This window comes from Giraffa tippelskirchi, chromosome 1 (genome assembly GCF_054371585.1).
Source record: "Giraffa tippelskirchi isolate mGirTip1 chromosome 1, T2T-mGirTip1v1.2.pri, whole genome shotgun sequence".
Lineage (NCBI taxonomy): Eukaryota > Metazoa > Chordata > Mammalia > Artiodactyla > Giraffidae > Giraffa > Giraffa tippelskirchi.
The window spans coordinates 146,787,323-146,809,731 of record NC_137275.1 but is presented as its reverse complement, the minus strand read 5'-3'; the positions used below and the strand labels follow the sequence as shown (position 1 = coordinate 146,809,731).

Here is a 22,409-nt window from a genome sequence, read left to right as displayed (position 1 = left end):
TGATTTTTATCTTCATTCTTTTAATGTACTATATTACATTTATTGATTTGTGTATGTTGACTTATTCTTGCATTCCAGGGATAAATCCCAATTGACCATGGTGTATGATCCTTTTAATGTGTTGTTACATTCATCAGAGGTATTGGCCTATAGGTTTCTTTTCTTGTAGTGTCCTTATCTGTCTTTGGTATCAGGTTAATGCTGACCTCTTAAAGTGAGTTTGAAAGTGTTCTTTCCTTTTACATTCTTTGGAAGAGCTTTAGAAGAATTGACATTATTTTGTCTTAGGTAGAATTAACCAGTGAAGCCATCAGGTCATGGGCTTTTCTTTATTGGAAAGTGTTTGATTGCTGATTCAATCTCCTTACTCTTTGATCTGTTCAAATTTTCTGTTACTTTGTGATTCAGTCTTGGTAGATTGTATATTCTAGGAATTTATCCATTTCTTCTAGGTTGTCCAATTTGTTGGCATATAATTGTTCATAGTATCCTCTTATGATTCTTTGTATTTCTGTAATGTCAGTTGTAATATCTTCTCTTTCATTTCTAATTTTCTTTTTTTTAATTTATTTATTTTTTTAATTGAATGATAATTGCTTTACAGAATTTTGTTGTTTTCTGTCAAACCTCAACATGAATCAGCCATAGGTATACATATATCCCCTCCCTTTTGAACCTTCCTCCCGTCTTCCTCCCCATGCCACCCCTCTAGATTAATTTTCTTAATTTGAGTAATCTCTTTTTCTTGGTAAGTGTAGATAGAAATTTATCCATTTAGTTTGTCTCTTTTAAAAACTAGCTCTTAGTTTCACTGATCTTTTCTGTTCTCTTTTTGTCTCTATTTATTTCCACTCTGCTATTTGTTATTACCTTCCTCTACTAACTTTGGGTTTACTTTGTTCTTTTTCTAGTTCCTTGAATTACAAAGTTAGATTTTTTTGAGTTTTGTTTGTTCGTTTGTTTTGCTTAATGGTCCCACATAACAGTGGAGGCCAGTGACAGGAGTTGGGTGTTGGTGTACAGGTGCTCAGGTGGAGGGGCTCACTGCAGCTGAACCCAGCAGTGCAAGCCAGTGAGAGGAGACAGGGCCAGGTCTGGGCCCACACACACCCGTGGGGGCCTTGGCGGTTGACATGCAGTCTTGTGGCCATAGAGTTTCACCACAGGCACTCACAGATCATTAGAGGCCAGTGGCAGACCATTGGCAAGAGGTCCACAGTTGAAGAGGTTAGCTCAAAATGCATGCACATCTATGTATCACTGCAGGGGTCTAGGCTGGCATCTTGCACTTGTGCAGGTGCAAAGGCTAAGCTGGCTTCCAGTGCAGATTGCAGGGTCCAGTTAGGGTCAGGGAGGGACTGTCAGGTGGCATTTGTGAAGGTATATACCTGTGGGGGGAAGTACGGTGGTGAAATCTGCAGGAGGTCCATGGCAGCCATCCTAGGCATTGGTTTCTTCAGTGGTGAAAGCTGTTGGGATCCTACACAGAGTAGGTTACTGTGATCCACAGCTGCTCCTGCTGTGTAGCTGATATTGGGAGCCCCAGCTGTTCTTTGTTGTTCCAGCCTGTCCCTGTATGTGTTGACTTTGTCAGTCTCTGGGTAGGGTGAAGCTGAAGTGATCTTTCATGCTGTGATGTGAAAAACTTGGGAAATTGGTTGCTCACCTCATTCTTCCTTTCCCATTGAGGGAGCTCCTTTGAACCCTGGAGTTCTCCATTGGCAGTGAGCAGTGCTGCCCTGGGGGATAGGATGATGCAGGCACAATGAAGCTGTCTCTCCTTTTCTTTGTATGGAGTTATTTGTTTTTATGCTCCTCGGTGTTGCTGAAATTTCTTAAGTGGACTCCTGAGCCCTTCCAGAGCTGTTTTAGTTTGTGAATGTCTAATTGTTGATATTTGTGGGGGGATGGAGGCTGGTACCATTTTGGTGATGTGACTTTTTAATTATGATTTTTAAAATCCAATTTGAATTAACTCTTTTGGTCCTATCATTATATAAGAAGGGTAAATTATAGCATTTTTAAAGAAAAGTTTTTAATAAAAATACATTGAGTGAACTTTAAAATATGTAAATTATATCTTAATAAAACTATTTAAGCTGTTAAAAAGACATTATTTCTCCAAGAAACTATGATTGGTGGGGGTGACTCCATAGTACTTGAACAGCCAATGATAACCTTCATCACAATAATCTAATCTTACTGAAAATCTAATCAGTTCATTATGATTCAGTGAAACTCAAAAAGTTTTATGGTTAGGTAACACAGATCAAGACTCCTTAATAAAGACTGGAAAGCTAGATCTAATAAGACTGGAATGAAATAGCTTGTTTCACTCTAACACTATTGCTGACTGCTTACAATAAATCATATTAAAATATTGAAAAATATAGTGACTTTAAGTTGGGATATACATCCAAGAAAGTACTCTTATTTTGAAAATATAATCACATATTGAGATAATTCCTAGTTCATGATATTTCAAGAAGTTTAAGAAGGCTGACATAAATTTTTATAAATTCATTTAATATTTGTTGAATGCTTATTTTGTATGGTATGGTGTTTTTACTTACCTTGACAATAAGTGATAGTCAAGGACCATTGTTCAACTGATGCAAATAGAGTAAAACATTTTTAAGCTTCTAATGTTTTTAACATTGGAGTATTTAAAGAATTTGGCACAATTTGGAAATGCTTAGAGAAGAGCTGAGATTTTACCAGATTTTAAACTGGTAAGAGAAAGCAATTTTGTAATGGATGGAAGGGAAGTAAAAATACAATCCAGATGGAAGTAACACCATGAGCTGAAAACAGGCAGAGCACCAGTATAGAAACAAAAGGCAAGTGTGATAATATGAAAACAAAATCTTAACCTGGATATAAGGGTGGAAAGTAAAACATTTTAATGAACTTAGTGGAGTGAGACTCTACTATGTATCTGAAAGGTATAGTTTGGAAGGGAAGAAGAATATTTGAGTATCATGAAGTATATTTCAACTAAATAACATAACATTTTTTAATAATACAGACATTTTCCCCAAATATACCTATGTTGCTTTCAGCCAGCTAATGGCAACATTGCTAAAAACTAATATGTGTCTTCACTTCCCTATGAGATGTCCATGATTAATCTTGTTGTTACTTCCAAGACTTTTTACTACATGTCACCTCATTTATCCCTCTTTAACCATACTGACTTTGTTGCTGTTCTTTGAATACTGCAAGCCATGTTTTTTTTCCTCAAAGTCTTTGCTCTTTGCTCTGTATATTATTGATAAAATAGCTTATCTCTTCACTTCTTCAGGTCTTTCTACCTAGATGGGACTCTTGTCAATCTCTAGAATATAAGAAACAATGGAAAACAAAGACTCCTATAAAACCTACAATTAAATTTAAATAGCTTGATGTTAGTGATTATAGTACCAGAAGTTGTGATGGGGTGGTTGTAAGGGATGTTTCTTTTTTGCTCTAGTAGAACATACAGAGGATGAGAAACTCTAGATATTGATTCAAAATATAATATTGATTTTACTATATTATATTAATCAAGTTTACTTAAATAATATTAAATATATGTTCAGGAGTTTTAAAGGTGACCACAAGAATAGGAATCAAGCATTTAATTTTCAAAGAATTAGAGAAAATTTTAAAAAATATTAAAATCTCCATCAATTCAATACAAACCAGGAAGAAGAATGGGAGGAAGGAAAGATAAAATAAAGGAGAGGGACAGTTAAGCATGGTAAATAAAAAGGATAGGATGATCCAAACATACCAATAATCACAGTATATGTAATGAAGTTGAAATATATTTAAAAAAACAAAAAAAACAAACTATGAGATTATGAAAAAGATGCACCTAAAACATGATACCAAAAGCCAAAAAAAAATTAAGAGTAACATTATGATATCCTGCATTTAGCTTGTGAGAATCAATTTTGCTTATCTCTTCCCAGCATCTCATTCATGTTGGTTGCTTGATATCAATCATGTGCAGGTACCTAACACCATAGAAACTGGCAAACATTACAAGTCATACCCTTCCCCTGCAAGAGCTTGTTTACCAGCATGCAATTGAATATATTCCAGCTAAATGCTAACAAAAAGAAGATACAGCAATATTATTTTGAGACAAATTAAAGAAAAAAAACATTAATAAGGATAAAACAAGCAATTTTATATTGATAAAAATGCATAATTTGCAAAGAAGATATAAAATTCATGAATTTTTATGTACCTGGCAACATTAAGCAAAATTTGGTGAAACTACAAATGGAAATCAAAGAATCCACAAAGATATTTACTGTTTTCTAGTATATTTAATCTGTATTATACTCAGAAGTAAACAATCCAAATAGATAAAATGTAAGCAAGGCTCCTTTCTTTTCAAACCCATGTGGAACATTCACAGAAATTACTTACATCTAGATCTACAAAGTTCAAGTTCAAAAAAGCAAAAATCATTTAGGCAATGTACCCTGAGTAGAGTATAATGTGACTATGATTTTAGCAAATAATCGGCCAAATGTTTCTGTCCACTTAGAAATTCCAAACCCATCTATGTGATTTTTGGGTTAAGGAAAAAATAAAAAGTGAGTTTATGAACTATTTCAAAGTGAACTATAATGAAATACCAAAACCTTCAAAATTCAGCCAAAATTTAACTTTCAACTCAAAATGCTAGGGGAAAAAACCCAAAAAACTCAAAGTAAATTTTAAAATTGCTTTTATAAAGATAAAAAAAAAATCCATAAACTGTAAAACAGCTCCTTTCCCAAAATAAACTGAACATGTACAACTGAACTATGATTGTCAATGACATGTTTATGGACCTAGGAAATTCAAGAGAATCCAATAATAAACTATTAAACAGATAATTCAGCAACAATTTCAGAACAAAGTTAGCATATAAGATAAAGTAGACTTTACAAATAATAGTATATTTAGAGTACTATTTTTAAATTTGTATTTACAATGATAAAAACAAAGTATTAAATACCCAGGAATAAACCTTTCAAGAAATGCAGGAAACCTATAAAGTGAGCTATAAAACACTGAATGACATAAAACACAACTAAATAAATGGAGAGATATACTGTTTTTCTGAATGTGAAGAAATAGTATTGTTAAATGTGAGAATTCATTCCATATCTCATCTACATGTCAGTGCTGTCCAAGATACAAACTGGTTCCAGAAATATAACTGAAAGAAAGAGGATGAAGATGGCTGAAGAAGGAGAAGAATGGGAAGGAGAGAGGAAAATTTTTCCTGGCAAACATCAAAACATGCTATAAAGCTGTATAAATAAAATGGCATGATTAAGTGCAGGAACAGATGCATAGAGCATTGGAACAGAAAGAGTTACAAAAACAAGACCATCTCAGCATAAAGTTGGGATTTTTCATTTCAAATCAGTGTAAGGGAAAGTAGTCAATAATGGCCTTGAAAAAATTGCTTTCAATTTAGAAAACAATATAAGCTTAGCTATATACCTCAAACAACCCACAGATATCTATTTTACATTGATACAAAATCCAAGAATAAAGAAGAAAATGGTTAAAAATACAAATTACCAATATTAGGAATAAAAGATGGGATATCACTACAGATACTAAAACATAGGTAACAAGGAAATTATATAAATGAGTTTATAACAATAAATTTGACAATTTAGGTGAAATGGACAACTTTTCAAAAAAGTTCCTCTTACCTGTCATGTAGTGGCTTCACAATCATATACCACTAGCATCACGTTTTAGATAGCTTCAGGATTTTGGGGGTAAAACTGAGATACAGACAACTTGTAGAATGAACACAGCCCCAGAGCCTCCTTTATTCCATGGCAAAGACTTAAGTATAAATATTTGGTGTGTACTGTGGCCAAGTTTCCAGCAGAGAGAGGTCTGCCTAGGCCAGCAAGCTGAATGTGTGACAGAGTGTACTCCAAAAGAGAGGAAGGGCCCCATCCCCACCACGTCTGCACACTGAGGACCCAAGGTTGAGCATTGTCTACAAGAGTGTGGACATCAGCCAAACCCTTTGCTCTTTCCTCTGATTGACTCAGTGTAACTTCTAAACTGTCCTGAGTCCCTACTGAACTACCAAGGAAAATGGCCAGAATTATTAGGAATTGACTTTTTTCATCACAAAAACTAATAAGAGATTGAAATGAAAATATGAGTAGCTCTTCACTAGTTAAAGAAATAGGATTTTTTTAAAACCTAAAGCCTTCACACACAAACACATGTACTGTCTCCAGATCCAGAGGGTTTCACTGAAAGGTTGATTCAACAGTTCTAAAAAAAAGCAAAATCAATATAATCAAATACTCCCTAAAAATCATTTGGCAAAATTCAACACATATTTATGATAACAAAAACAACATGGAAGTATACAGCTATCAAAGCTCATTGAACTAAACACTCAAAATGTACACTATTTCATTCTAACTAGGCTTCAATTTAAAAAAAAATATTGGGGAAAAAAGGGTTTATGAAGCGAGTTACAGAGATTCAACATATGTATAATTGGAATCTTCAAAGAAGAAAAGGAATGATGGAACAGAACAAATGTTGAAGCTATAATCCAAAAATAATTTTCAGAAATAAAGACTTCCAAGAACATAACATGAACCATGGAAAATTTGATCTAACATGTCATACCCTATATATATTCTGTGGTCTAGTAAAGTTTCTGGACTCAAAAAAATAATAGCCAAGAAAAACGTTCATGTCATATATGAGGGGGGAAAAATAAAGATGAGACAACTCTGAAAGGCTGTCTCAGCTCCGAGGCTCCGTAGGTATTGCTCCTAAGTACCCTCTCCCACATAAATCTCCATCTCAGAGCATGTATGTTTTCAGGCATTCCCACCCGTGACACACCACAAAGAAAATCTGAATTAATGCTGAAAAGTAGAATTTCTTTATATATTCTACTTCCTGAAAAGTACAAATTTCTAGGAAAATTATAATGTACCAAAAGTCCCTCTAGAAAAAATGGAAAATTAAAATAAATTGCCAAAAAGATATCTTTCTGTACAATAAATACTATGCCAAATTCAGGCGAATGCTACAATGTCAGTAAAGAGCAGACAGATTCATTAAAACTACTGAAGAACATGGAAAGAGAAAATACCTTCCAAATATTTTTGGAAGATTACACAAAAGTGAAACTAATCAATCTCTTATTAATGTAGAAATTCCAGATGAAATATCAGCAAATAGAATTCAGCACATCAAAAAATAATATACCACACCAAGTGGAGTTTATTCCAGAGATGCAAGAATAATTCAATACTAAGGAAATTATTAAGAGTCCTATTAATAGATTTATGATGAAAAATCATATGATAGTTTATATGGATGCTAAAATGGATTTAAGACAATCTGGTTTCCATTTTTGTAAGAAATTAAAATATGTAGATAGTTAGCTGTGTAAAACTGTACAGTAAATATTTTATATTAATATTTATTTTTTAGTATACAGCCCTCAACTCAAAATCTGGCATAGTATTTCCTAAGAGTTAGATTCCTACTGAAATCAGACACAAGTCAAGTGTGTCCATAAATATTACTATTTAATATTATTCAGGAAGAACTTAATAATCAATTCAATAAAAAAGAAAATGGAGGTATAAAAATTGGAAAATAGGGAATTCCCTGATGATCCAGTGGTTAGGACTCCATGCTCTCACTGCCAAGAGCCTGGGTTCAATCCCTGGTTGGGGAACTAAGACCCCACATTCCACAAGCTGCAGAGCATGACCAAAAAAAAAGGTTGGAAAATAGGAGATAAAATTATCAGTATTTGCAGATATGATTTAATTTCTGGAAGCTAAAGAGGAGTCAGCTGCAAAACTCTTATAATAAATAAGAAATTTCAGCAAATTTATGTATTTACAATCTTTATGTCTACAAGCAATAAGTACTAGAATCAGCCCCCACCAAAAAAGTAAGAGGCCCAGGAATAAACAGATCTATAAAGAGGAAACCTTTAAATGATCCTCAGAAACACAAATAAAGACTTAACCAACTGGAAGGGACTACCATGGTCTTTGATTAAAAAGAATCAACATTCTAAAATGTTAACATAACTGAATAAAATTTAACGTGCTTTAAATAAAATTACCAGTAAGAATGTTTAGACAAGCTCAATCTGAAGTTTATATGGAAAACCAAACAATCAAAAATTAACAAGAAAAATCTGAAAACAAGGGTAATTGAAAGGAGATACCCTTGTTGGATTATATTTATGACAAAGCCTCACTAATTAAAATATACTATAAAGCTTCACTAATAAGAAGACAGATGGAACAGAATAGAAAGTTCAGAACCCGACCTAAACATGCATGAAATCAATGGGGAATATATGGACTATTTACTAGGTGGTGGTGGTGAGACAACTATGATTTTGTATAATAATTTTCTAGAGGATTACAAATGGATAAAACACTTATAACTAAAAAATCTTACAAGTGGCAGAAAAAAAACATGGTTTGAAAAACACACACATATATATACGCATATATATAAATTGTAGAGGATGCTTTTTAAAGTATCACACTAAATTCAAAAGTTATATAGGAATAGACTCATTTAGTGTGTTAAAAATTTTTTTAAAGATATTTTTCCTTTGCATAAAATACTATAATTACTGTCAAAAAGTATGAAAAAAAATTAAAAATCCTTGCAATATAATTTCCCTAAAGTATAAATAATCCCTATAAATCACTAAGAAAAATAGATAAAAGACAAAAGAAATAAAATTATTTGTTAAGGCTGATGCTCAACTTCATTTTTAATAAGAGAAATGAAACTTTAAAATACAGTGGTAAAAATTTAAAAACTACACTGAAAACCTGATTGGTGTTTTGCCAGTGGTGTGGAGAAACAAGTACTTTCATATGTTCTTTGTCAGTAATGCTCAAAATTCTCCAAGCCAGGCTTCAGCAATACGTGAACTGTGAAATTCCAGATGTTCAAGCTGGTTTTAGAAAAGGCAGAGGAACCAGAGATCAAATTGCCAACATCCGCTGGATCATTGAAAAAGCAAGACAGTTCCAGAAAAAACATCTGTTTCTGCTTTATTGACTATGCCAAAGCCTTTGACTGTGTGGATCACAATAAATTGTGGAAAATTCTGAAAGAGATGGGAATACCAGACCACCTGACCTGCCTCTTGAGAAACCTGTATGCAGGTCAGGAAGCAACAGTTAGAACTGGACATAGAACAACAGACTGGTTCCAAATAGGAAAAGGAGTACATCAAGGCTGTATATTGTCACCCTATTATTTAACTTATATGCAGAGTACATCATGAGAAACGCTAGGCTGGAAGAAGCACAAGCTGGAATCAAGATTTCCAGGAGAAATATTAATAACCTCAGATATGCAGATGACACCACCCTTATGGCAGAAAGTAAAGAAGAACTAAAAAGCCTCATGATGAAAGTGAAAGAGGAGAGTGAAAAAGTTGGCTTAAAGCTCAACATTCAGAAAACTAAGATCATGGCATCTGGTCCCACCACTTCATGGCAAATAGATGGGAAAACAGTGGCAGACTTTATTTTTCTGGGCTCCAAAATCACTGCAGATGGTGATTGCAGCCATGAAATTAAAAGACGCTTACTCCTTGGAAGGAAAGTTATGACCAACCTAGACAGCATATTAAAAAGCAGAGACATTACTTTTGCCAACAAAGGTCCATCTAGTCGAAGCTATGGTTTTTCCAGTAGTCATGTATGGATATGAGAGTTGGACTGTGAAGAAAGCTGAGTGCCGAAGAATTGATGCTTTTGAACTGTGTTGTTGGAGAAGACTCTTGAGAGTCCCTTGGACTGCAAGGAGATCCAACCAGTCCATCCTAAAGGAGATCAGTCCTGGGTGTTCATTGGAAGGACTGATGTTGAAGCTGAAACTCCAATACTTTGGCCACCTCATGCGAAGAGTTGACTCATTGGAAAAGACCTTGAGGTTGGGAAGGATTGGGGGCAGGAGGAGAAGGGGACGACAGAGGATGAGATGGTTGGATGGCATCACCGACTCGATGGACAGAGTTTGGGTAAACTCCGGGAGTTGGTGATGGACAGGGAGGCCTGGCATGCTGCGATTCATGGGGTTGCAAAGAGTCGGACATGACTGAGCAACTGAACTGAACTGAACTGAAATTGGTACCATCTTGGATAGAGGGAGAATTAAACAACAGCTTTCAAAATTACAGTTAAACCCACCCTTTGGTCCAGCAGATTCACTTCCAGGGGTATGTCCTAGGGATGCAAAATATATATACAAGCACCATTATATTGCAACATTGCTTAGGTTGGCAAAAGATTGAAATTTACCCAAACATCTATCTAGCTGCTCTCAGCCCACAAAGCCAGGCATCGGACTCCAGAGCTCTGTTCATCCAGAATAACAGCTGTCTTTTTTCTTATGCACACATAAGCATGTGTTCTCAGAGGGAGGAATTAAAGACTCTTGTGGATGTAAGCCTAGATTTTTATGATTTTTGTCAATACTTTATTGTCATCTTGCCCACACATAATTTAATTGCACTTTTACCCAACTGTCCTTATCAAATCCTTTCAGAGATTTCTAGTTCAGTTTTAATAGAAACAACATTTTTCTGCCATTATATTTCATTAGTTTATGCAATAACTAAATCAATTATGTAACTAACCTGTTACAACTGATATACACACTTAGGAATAAATACATCTGACAATTGACATCAGCTCAACTGGTCAGAGAGTTGTGCTCTGGTGTGATACTAATTAACCTGCCTGCTGCAAATATTCACCAAGATAGCAGTTGGCAAATCTGAAAGAGGAATTGGAGCAGTTTGTTTAATCCAGCAAGTTGGTTAAGTGATCATTTAAGAGAGCTTTTACTGTATCCTGACAAAAAGTAAAGAGCAATCCATTTTGCTCCAATATAAATAAAATCAGAATAATCCTAATAAAAAATGATTTGCTAGTATCTTCACATTTTTGTGTTATGACTGCTTTCTCTTCATTTATTACTTCCATATGAGCCCATATTCTTTCCAATATGTTGCAGGCTTTGGTCAAAGAGTTACAAAATGATGTCCATTTGATTAGGCGACAAATCAGAGAGCTTAAAAAGATGCAGAAAAACAGGGATGCTTGTAAAACCTCAACCCATAAAGCCCAGACCTTGGCAGCTTCTATCCTGAACATTTCACGGTCAGACCTAGAGGAAATACTGGACACAGAAGATGAAGCGGTAAGATCACTTAAATATTTATTGATATAGGAGTTTTTACACTTATTGTTAAATATATATTTTTATTTGTTTTATAGTTCTTAGAATTTCATCTTTAAGATAATATTCATGAAGGCAAGATTATTAATATACCAATGAAAGATACATCAAGAGTATTAACTAACTCAAAAAACCTTTAGAGAAGTTTAACTGTGTAATATAGAAGTAAGCCGGAGAAGGCAATGGCACCCCACTCCAGTACTCTTGCCTGGAGAATCCCATGGACGGAGGAGCCTGGTGGGCTAGTCCGTGGGGTCGCTGAGAGTCGGACACGACTGAGCGACTTCACTTTCACTTTTCCCTTTCATGCACTGGAGAAGGAAATGGCAACCCACTCCAGTATTCTTGCCTGGAGAATCCCAGGGATGGCGGAGCCTGGTGGGCTGCCATCTATGGGGTCGCACAGAGTTGCACACGACTGAAGCGACTTAGCAACAGCAGCAGCATAGAAGTAAGCCAGTACATATAACCTTTAGAACTGCTTGCTTGTTATTCAGGTCAGTTATCTTTCCCTGTCTCTTCCATATTCTTTAATTAATCATATATCTTGTAAACTTATTTTTAATTAAGCCCATTTAATAAAGTTAGTTAGCTGGATCACGATTGATTTGACGGGTTTTCCTCCTATAGGAGGTTTTTAAAAGTAGTAAATATATTGGCTTTTCTAGCTAGGTTTAAAATTATTGTTGATCAAGTTAAAGAAAAAGGTATTTATTGCTTTAAAGTGGGTAAAATACTCCCACCTGAGTGAATTTATATGCATATACCTTATAAGTCTGCAGTAGCATTTCTGTACCTTCTGAGGAGGACAATGCATTTTTGATGGTTTATTGCCTCATCAACAGCAGAACCTCATACACAGTCTTCTGTGAAACCTGTGAAGGATACTCAATCCTGTTCTACTGTTAAGTCTGTGAACTTTAATACATTAAATATTAGATTTTTTATTGTTTAGAAAGGGTAAAGAGATGATAGCACTCATAGCTTCCCTATAAATATTTGCTCAGTGAATAAATAAAATGATCAACTTCAATGTTTGCACGAAAACATCCTTCAGCACCCCTCCCCCATCAGCTTCTCAAAACATTTCTCAAGTAGAGCAGATCTACAACTTGCAAAGGTTTTTAAACTGCCAGGAATTCTTAGAAAGGAGGTCAAAGGAATCCTATAGAGATTATTTTCATCCTATGAGTGAGTAGGAGAGTGAATGATCAGTTTCTTCTTTTCAGCAGCTATGCCACAATGTCTGTGAATTCTGAACTTTGAAGTCCAAGAGCGTTATGAAATACAGTATCAAATATGAAACACCCAGGAAATAACAGTATCTGTGGCAAGGCTGTTAACTATATCTTATTATAGACATTTAACTGAAACTTGATGGATAAAGAAGAAACCTAACAAAATATTAAGGTCTTCCACTGTTGCCTAAAAGTTTTAAAACAAGCAGACGTAGCAAAATCCCTCGTGTGTGTGTGTGTGTGTGTGTGTGTGTGTTCTAGATACGTATTCTGGAAGACAGGGCCTCTGCCTTTATGTAGTCTTAAAACATGCCCTTTCTTGGGCTTACAAGTTTAAAGAAAAAAGCACTCCCTTTGATTAGAAAAATTAGAAAAAGTTGTCCCCACTGAGTATATGAATTAGAAAAGGATATCTCTTATTAGTCCCAAAGCAGCTGGCACATTTCTGTGAAGAAATGACACCCTGGCCTCTGGGAGGATGCAGTATGGAGCCAGGGGTGCACAGCACCAAAACATGTGTATCATACAACCTTAAATGGAAGTCCTCCTGGAAAAAACACAGTTCCATGGGGGCTCATTGCACACACCTGGATATATTTACTAGATTTCATTATAGATCTGAACTTGTTTGGACTGATGCCTGCATCTTTTAGAGGTCTAAAGAGTTGAGTGACTTACCCAAGTAGAGCCCAAACCGCCTGAATTATATGTGTTAAGCTACATCCAACCCTTATAAATTCATGTAAAAAACTATGACAGCCTATGCAAAGTACCTTGCCTGATAACTGGCATACAGTAAATTTCAACAAATGTTAGTTTACCAAACCCTTCCTTTTTTGAAAAGTCCATTTTTTTTGCAAACTGAAGCATAATTTTAACTGAAGAGTCAATTCAGTTGCATATGTGAATACATTATACTTTCAGAATATTTCACCTTGATAATTGAGACACTGAAAATATTTAGTGACCTAAAGTAGTTTAAGTTGGAGTGTCCCTTGCCTATCAGTTAGCTGTTGGACATTTTAAATAAGTAAGCATTTAAATACACCAGAACCTATGCCTGTCCTATTTTGTCTGTAATTGTAACTACGGCTCCATCTTCTTTTTAACTCTGTTTTAAAAACTTTCACTTTCAGTCCATACCTTGAGCTCCACCATGAATACAGAAATAAAATATTCCTGAATTATATTATGAAATACAGATATATAGCTTTATATCCCACATGAATGGAGATATTGAGCATTGATTTGAATATTCTCCATTTTGAAAGGACAGGCTGCTCTTTGTTGAATCCAATTCTATCAGTATTTCTCTATATAACAGTATGATCAAGTTCATATAAATAAAATTAACTATAGTATTTTTATTTTTTCCTTTAGGAAATTGAAAGGACAAAGATCGATGCCGAAAATGACAAGGAATGGCTGTCGTACATTCGGAAACTTCTTGAAGGACAGGTATTTCACTTTTCCACTTCATTTATTAAAAGTTGCAGATAAAAATTCCAAGCTTATTTTTTTACTAAATGCCTAAAATTTTGGAAACACTTACACATTACTTACTTCTGTTAGGTAAAGAAGTATTCCGATAGGCAGACAGGAAAATTAACCCTCTGTTTGTACTTTTGGACTTAACAAATGAAGCAAATGCCTTGGGAAAGAGCCAACACGGGTCTTAGCAAATGCATTAATTAAATTATTGAGTCAACCTCTATGCTTGCTAGACTGAAAAAGATCCATTCTCTCAGCTCTCTTAGGAAAAGAGATTCTTTATTATGTGTCTTTAAAGTTAGTAGTTGATATGGACACCTGAGGAGTTCATGGGTTTCAGTGACCTTTTACTGTGGCCCTGTTTCCAGTCAATTCATGTTTTCCTCACAGCCAGACAGCTGTTTATTACTGTGTCTTCCCGCATTCTCTACAATATTTTCTACTGAGACCTCGAGCAGCTTGTTAGTGGGAAGTAAATATTGATTTGGCATCCTGTCAATGCAGAAAGAATGAAAAAATTTCCACCAGAGGCCCCTCAAACATTTTCCTATCGACATTTTCTGGGCCGAGTGGAAAGCTGCATAGAGGATGACAAGGCCAAGACGAGTGGAAATCCCTGAGGGGTCTATTGAGACTGCTGCTGTGACCTATGTGATACTTTTTCTTCTCTTTCAAGTATTTTTTTAATACACATATAGTCTGCTGGGATGTGCCCCTCTTGTAAGTGATCAGGGCAGTTTATTGGCAGGTGAGAGCCCTGCTTTTCTAGTCATAGCTGGCTTTTGTTCTGATATCACTGACAGCATGTAATGTATTCTACAACTTTTTCATTACGGTTCTTTTCACTCAACCTAATTATTGTCGATTTCAAACATGAACTCGATTCAAAATAGCTAAAATGTATTTCTCAAAATATTAAAAAAAAATATTCTTGTTCTGTGAGTGCAGTATATGAGTTTTTGGAAAAGCGAGAATAAGTAAATAATATATGAATTATTCGTATTCTTAGTAACCATTTTATATATTTTTGAAACATTATCTGGAAATACTATGACTATGACTATTACTATCTATAGTAATAGAAGGTGATGGGCACTTTTTTGCTTCAAGTTGTTTAAGTGCAGACATGCAGGTGCAGGGCAAGCCTTCTTGCTTTTGAGAAGAAAAGCCATTTCTCAGTCATGTTGCATTCCCAGCACCCAGCCCAGTACCTGGCACATCAAAGGAGTTCAGTAATGATTGATACGGGTTATTTTTTTTAACTTGAATGTTATAAAAATATAAACTTTGGATTTTTTTAACATTCAACATGTAAGTATGACCTTTTGATATAGAAGTATCATCAATTATGAACATAAAAATAATAAATCCATATGTATAAATCTTTATTAAATGTTACTAAAGCTATATTGACACCAGATCTGCACATGTAGATATACATATGTGCCTTCTACATTATCTGGATGTATGCTTATTCTGTCCAGTTAGTGTAAAAAAATCCTGCTGAAAATGGCATTAGACCGCTTAATATTGCAGTTTGATATAATGCCTTTTTGTACCACTGAGCCTGGACTCTGGAATATAATTGCCTGGCAGTATTGATTTAATTGCCTAGGTTTATTTGTGGACTCCTAATTATTGACTGGAGGTAAATTTAATGGAGCAGCCTCTATGAACACTGGGAAACTGCTGCTGTTGCTGTTATACATAATGAACTGCACCATGTGCCTTTAAAGCATTTGTCAAGCTAATTTTATTCCACTGTGACAGTATGATAACATTTAAAAAGTCAAAGACTTTTATTTTTATTACTGACATAGGTGGTTTTGCTGATGTCTTTGAATTCTGTAGGAAAAAAAAAGTAGGGACTTCACTGGTTGCACTTGAATGTCACTTTATAATTATGCCCAAGAGAAAAATCTATAAAATAGAAAACATCTTTCTTTTAGCCTACTTCTGCTCTCTCAATTCTAGCAATTATATTTGTCCTGAATTTTAGAAAAGGTTTTCATTGTCCACTAGTTTTTGAGAGTCTAAGTTATGCTCACAGGATTATGTGGGTAAAAGTGTAAATATGTTCATTCATTCATTTCGTTTAGTTTATGCCATACAGCTCCATGTACCTGAGGTTATGTGATTTTGAAGCTGTGGAGTAATTGAGTGCATTCCCTGAAAAATTCCAAATTATTTGATTATTAAAATACTTTGAAGATTAAATTATAAGAAAACTTCCCTTTTATGTCCTCCTTCTGTGTTAGTTCAGTTCAGTTCAGTCGCTCAGTCGTTTCCAACTCTCTGCGACCCCATGAATTGCAGCACGCCAGGCCTCTCTGTCCATCACCAACTCCCGGAGTCTACCCAAACCCATGTTCATCGAGTCGGTGATGCCATCCAACCATCTCATCCTCTGTCGTCCCCTTCTCCTCCCGCCCCCAATCCTACCCAGCATTAGGGTCTTTTCCAATGAGTCAACCCTTCGCATGAGGTGGCCAAAGTATTGGAGCTTCAGCTTCAACATCAGACCTTCCAATGAACACCCAGGATTGATCTCTTTTAGGATGGATTGATTGGATCTCCTTGCAGTCCAAGAAACTCTCAAGAGTCTTCTGTGTTAAGTGCTGTATATATTAGAATTCTGACATCATAGGTATGAATCTGGCCCTGAGGTTTTATCTTTTCTTATTAGGATTAGGCCACAGAATTGTTTTCTGTTAAAAAAATTTTTTTCTGCATTCATTTGACTTAAATTTATATTGATAAAATAATTACCACAAAATAAAAAGCTTTTCTACCATGTGACAATATGGGCCTGGATAAAAATGTAATACCTGCTGATATTGTTAGCCAGGAGTGAGTGATAATTAAAAGGTCTAGAGCCTTAACTTTTCTATATTTAACACAGAATGCAAATAAATGTATGTCCTCCTATCAGGTGGTCCTGATACAATTGGTAATTTTAAGCATTTGATTTTTATCTGCACCTAACCTTTGTCCCCACAGATTTCTAGTAGTAAGAGTCATACTGGAAAAAAGTCATTCTTATATCTACTCTCATTTTTTATGACATAGCTGCCTTTTAATTTCTTTGAAGAGTTTTACTTGTATTAATTCCTCTTTTGCTTTATTACATCTTTTTAAAACTTACAGTTAATGGCAGAGACAAAAAAGCAAATTAATGATCATAATAGTGTGGGAAAACCTTCCAAAATTAGTTTTTCTGTATTTTAGGAAGTGGGAGGAAAAAAAACAGAAACAGAAAAAGTTGGCTGAGACTAAACTATGGAAACCTTTGAACAGGAAGGGGATGCAGTCAGAGTTGTGCATTAGAAAGCTGCACAAGATCAATGTGTGGGATGGTTTAGAGGGAGGAGAGACTAGGAGCAAGAAAGTAGTCTAGACAAAGGCAGTGGGGGCTTGCATGTGTCCTCACCATAAAAATAGGAAGCACGAGATAGATATGACCTGTTTTGTAGTCCCTGAATCGCCTAGCAGAACTGAGATTAAATGAAGGGGTGAGAAAGCAGAAACCAAAGAGAGGTGAGTTTAATACCTTTTATAATGAGAAAGATGATGATACCTTTAAGAGTTTTAGGGACAAAAGAGGTAGATCATATTTGGTAGAGAGAAGATGTCAGTATATGAAGCTGTAAAAAATTTAGTAGGTAACATTTCAATAACAGCATTCAGGGACTCACAGTTTTTCATTCAGGGACTTCACAATTCACCCAAGCCTTCTGTCTGGCATTTCTCAGTGAAATCTAACCATTTAAGAACACATTTCAAACTCTTACAACTCAACAATAAGAGAAAAGAAACAGACCTGAATAGCCATTTCTACAAGAATATATACAGATAGCTATTAGGCACATATAAATATGCTCAGCATCATTAGCCTTTAGGGAAATGCAAACCAAAAACCAAAATGAGATACTACTTCATACCCAGGAGGATGGTTGTAATCAAAAAGGAGGACAATAGCAGGCATTGGTGAGGATGTGGAGAAATTAGAACCCTCGTACATTGCTGGTAGGAATGTACAATGATGCCACCCCTGTCGAAAACAGTCTGGCAGTTCCTCCACAAGTTAAAAACTAAAGATTATATGACCCAGCAGTTCCATCCCTAGGTATATACTCAAGATAAGTGAAGACATATGTCCATATAAAAACTTCTACATAAATGTTCATAGCGCTCAGTAGTTTGTAATAGCTCAAAAGTAGAAGGATCCAAAGGTCTGTCAACTGACAGATGAATAAACAGAACATATTATATGCGTATGTGGAATATTATTCAATCATGAAATGACATGATGATACGTGCTACAGCATGGAAGAACCTTGTATACCTTATGCTAAGTGAAAGAAGCCATACACAAAAGGCAACTTACTGTATGATTGCACTCATATGAAATATTTGGACCAGGCAAATTAAGACAGAGTAGGTTAGTGGTTGCCAGAGGATGGGGGCAGAGGAACAGTGACTGCTAATGGGTACAGGGTTTCTTTTGGGGTGATAAAAATGTTCTGGAATTAGACGAAAGTTATGGTTGTACAGCCGTGTACAACCAATGAATTGTACGCTTCAAAATGGTGAAATGTATGTTATGTGAATTATATCTCCATTTAAAAAATGAATTCATGAATATGAGACAGTGAAAAAAGAATAAAAAGAATACCTTTAAAAGTAAATCCAATAAAGTTATTATATCACATATGCTGCGTTACCCCCCCATTAGTAGAGACTCTGTTAAATGCATTTGAATTTGAATTTCTGTCCATTGGCCATAACTATGAATAAATGAGATAAATTTTTTAATTTCACATTTAATAGGTTTCCTTTCAGATGGCACAGAAGGAGCTGTACCTCTATCGTATTCTAATTGATATTACCTCCTCCTATATGCAAACAGATAGGAGTCAGTTATTTACATTTGCCCTCTAAGAGACATTGTTTAATTGTTCTGTCCATTCTGATTCTCAAAATTGAAATTATAGTAAAGGTCATTTAGTTTTGTTTTCAGGCCTTAATAATACCTGAAATTTATATACATGTGAGTTTATAAGGCCATGGAAAGAATTAGTGGAGATAAAGTTGAACCCAAGCTATGGAAGGCATTTTAAAAACGTGTTACCGAGTGTCTACTGCATGAAAGGTAATTCATGCAGTAGTGTCTACAGCATTTCAGGTTTGGAGATATAACAGTGAACAAGAGACAAAAATAACTGTCCTCATGGAACTTATATTTCTGGTGATGGAGAACAATAAACAGATAAAATATGAAAACTATGAAAGTTTTTCAACAAACTTGAACAGAATTATGAGTATGTATAAAAAATATGTATACTTATATAAAGCAAGTAATATATAGTTATAACTGCAATGTGCTTCTTTAGTAGGATTTATGTTTTAAAAACCCTTATCCAGGAATGGCTAGAAAATGTGTCTTGATTTTGTTTTCCAGATTTCATTCAGGTAGTTTTCATCTACTTTGTGTAGATCATTTTCTTGTATGGGAGCCATATCAAATATCCTGCCTTTGGTTGTTGATAACTTAAAGTACAGACTTTGATCAGTGGTTTTTCTTTGCCTTTAAATATCCCTGTTCCTATTAGGTTGCTTCAGATCTTACAAATGCTGAAATTTAAAATGACTCTTTCCTCTGTGCCCTTTCTGCAAAATATGCTTACCTTCTATAGATGCTTTGTGACACAGCAATGAGAAGGTTTTATAAATCTCTCTGGCTTTGGCAAATAGAGTAACTTCCATCCTGAAGGTTACCAGAAAGTTTCTCTTTACAACAAATGTCCTGAAGCCCTTTACTCTGTTGCGTTCAGTGTTGCACTTACAACATACTTAAAACATGCCACATACATGCGAACTCCCATGCTCACTCTCTCCACACACATAAACACACACAGTCACCCACACACACTCACTCCTCACATCCAGCTGAAGTTGCAAGAGTTAAAAATTCTCCATTCAGAGCCCTACTGGGATTTTTTTTTTTTAATTTAACCATCTCAAGCCTACTTTCATGATACCAGGAAAAAGACATATGTCATTAAAGGTAAAAGGTAAATTTTATGTTTTGTGTATTTTACCACTATAAAAAATTGGGGGTGGGGGTGGGGAGTGAAAGGAAAGCCAGTTATAGCTTTTACCAAAGTTTAAGAATAGCAGACACAGACTTCAATATTCAGTGAAACTCTAAGATAGATAGATAAGTACATAGATAGATAGATATGTGCCAGAAATATAAGCAATATTTAGGAAACTTAGCTTACAATTAAGTGCCAGTTTTAAACTATAAATAAATCATTGTTTCTCATAGCATGCTTAGTTATTTTATGAAGTTCAATCTTTTAATTACAAGATAGCTCAGTAAGCATACAAATATTTATTTATACCAAATTTTGCACCTTTAATTTTATAATTATCAAACTATATTAGTCTTTCTTACTAAACTCTCAAAATCTCATTGAATCATATCTTTGTTAAAAGCAAGCATAATAAATAACATTTCATATCTTTACTTTGAGTATAACTCAGCTGGATTAAAGTCATTTTTTATTTTGAAAACAATATCATTTGGTAATAGTTTTCAAACCAAAAACAAGAGTGAAATTGGTATAAAAAAGAAAAATTGTTAATCTTGCCCTTTAGATTTAAAAAGATACCTTTATTTCAGTCTTTTTCTTTCAACACAAAAATGTTCAATTTTATACTATTGAGAGCACATTCCCAGTTCATGCCTATGCTGTAAACTATCTGTATGTTTCACAGTTATAGATTTGAGGCTTTGTTATTCTTCCAATGTAGTTTTCCAGCATCTGTAAGTATCAGTCATATCTTACCTTTATACAGAAACGTCTCTAAATGAAGTCATAATTTGTAAGTGTGAGTGATAAAGTTGAAGTTCTGTCACTGGCATACATCTGTGGTCATTTACATGTAAGAAAAGCCTAAAATCTGTGTGAAGTTAGGGGAAGTGTTTCCCATAAGAGAAGTCACCTTTTTCAACAAGGACAGCCAGAATGACCAGGAAGACCCACTTCAAGACTATGGTATAGAGACTTCCCTGGTGGTCCAGTGGTTAAGAATATGCCTGCCAACGCAGGGGACACAGGTTCAATCTTTGGTCCAGGAAGATTCCGCTTGCCATGGGGGCAACTAAACCCATGTGCCTCAACTACTGAGTCCTCACATCCTAGATCGTGTGCTCCACAACAAGAGAAGCCATCTCAGTGAGAAACCCAGGCACCGCAACTAGAGAGTAGCCTCCACTCTCTGCAACTAGGGAAAGCCCACACGCAGCAAAGAAAAACCAGCGCAGTCAAAAATAAATAAATGCATACATTAATTAATCTTTAAAAAAAGATTACAGTATAGGCCAAGTAAAACTCACGGTTCTTTGGATGCCCTAATTAAATTTCCATTCCGAGAAATCTTATGCGGTATCAACTCTTCCCCTGTCCATTTTTCTCCTTGTGCTGAAGAGTTCAAGCTTGTGTAACTGCAGTAACATAACTAAGACAATCATTTCTATATTTATGCAAAAGAGAGAAGGAAATTATGCAGAAAGCCCAGCAGACTTGCTGGATTTCATAGGCCACAGCATATTGCATCTGAGATGAAACCCAAGGGAGCATAAGTTGCAGGTTTGTTGTTTTACCTATTCATATGATGGAGCAAGGGAGAAAAGAGCTTTGCTGTTGGCCAGTCAGTTGCCACTTCAACCCAAGTCTAAAATCCTCTCAGTAAAAGAAGAGTTGTGCTTTCTTTTTGTATCTGAGGGAGAAAAGAACAGACTCTTACACTGCCTGTATGAAATAAACCTGTGCTTAATCTCCAACAATCTTGTGAGATATTATGAACTTTTCTCTCTATTATATAAAGAGAAATTATTATCTAAAGGCTTTTTCTGACCTAGTTGTAGAGAAAAATAGAAGAACCTACAAGGGGAGATGGATATACACAAATTGGGCATCTTGATTAAAGGGTAGGCTGCTTCTTGAAATTCATCAAGTGTTAGCCTCTATACAAAGCTTAGGAGAAGCTTACAATTCAAACAGTTGTGTTTAACTATGGGGCTTTTCATTTTATTGGGAGCCAAAGGAAGAGAATATAAGAGTTATTAGCAATAAATTAGTCAGTGGACCTCTTGTTCCACTTTGGAGGCTTCCTGGACTCTTAGACTGTTTTTAGAGGGAAGCCAAATGTTCAAGTACATAACATGTTGAAAATTGTTCTGATTGCAAGATAATAAAAGTAGGCTGAGTTTTTAACTTGAAAATGAAATGTGCAGATGAGATAATTAATGTCAGTACATTGTGGCCTGGTAAAAGTGCTGTGACATCATTATATAGGAAATCATAGAACCAGCATGTTTCCCAG

General features: G+C 35.2%; 1 protein-coding gene across 15 annotated transcripts in view; it reads left to right on the top strand.

The window, feature by feature from the left end:
* CNTLN (centlein) overlaps positions 1-22,409 on the top strand; it is a 331,587-nt gene that overhangs the window by 306,373 nt on the left and 2,805 nt on the right. For 13 of the 15 annotated variants that reach the window (XM_081499257.1, XM_081499287.1, XM_081499348.1 and 10 more), the window contains 2 exons: positions 11,062-11,247; positions 13,905-13,982. In XM_081499257.1, coding sequence (XP_081355383.1) covers positions 11,062-11,247; positions 13,905-13,982 — 264 coding nt within the window. Of the gene's footprint in view, positions 1-11,061; positions 11,248-13,904; positions 13,983-16,461; positions 16,967-22,409 lie in introns of those variants that run through there. The other 2 variants (XM_081499298.1, XM_081499305.1) reach the window with 1 other exon arrangement.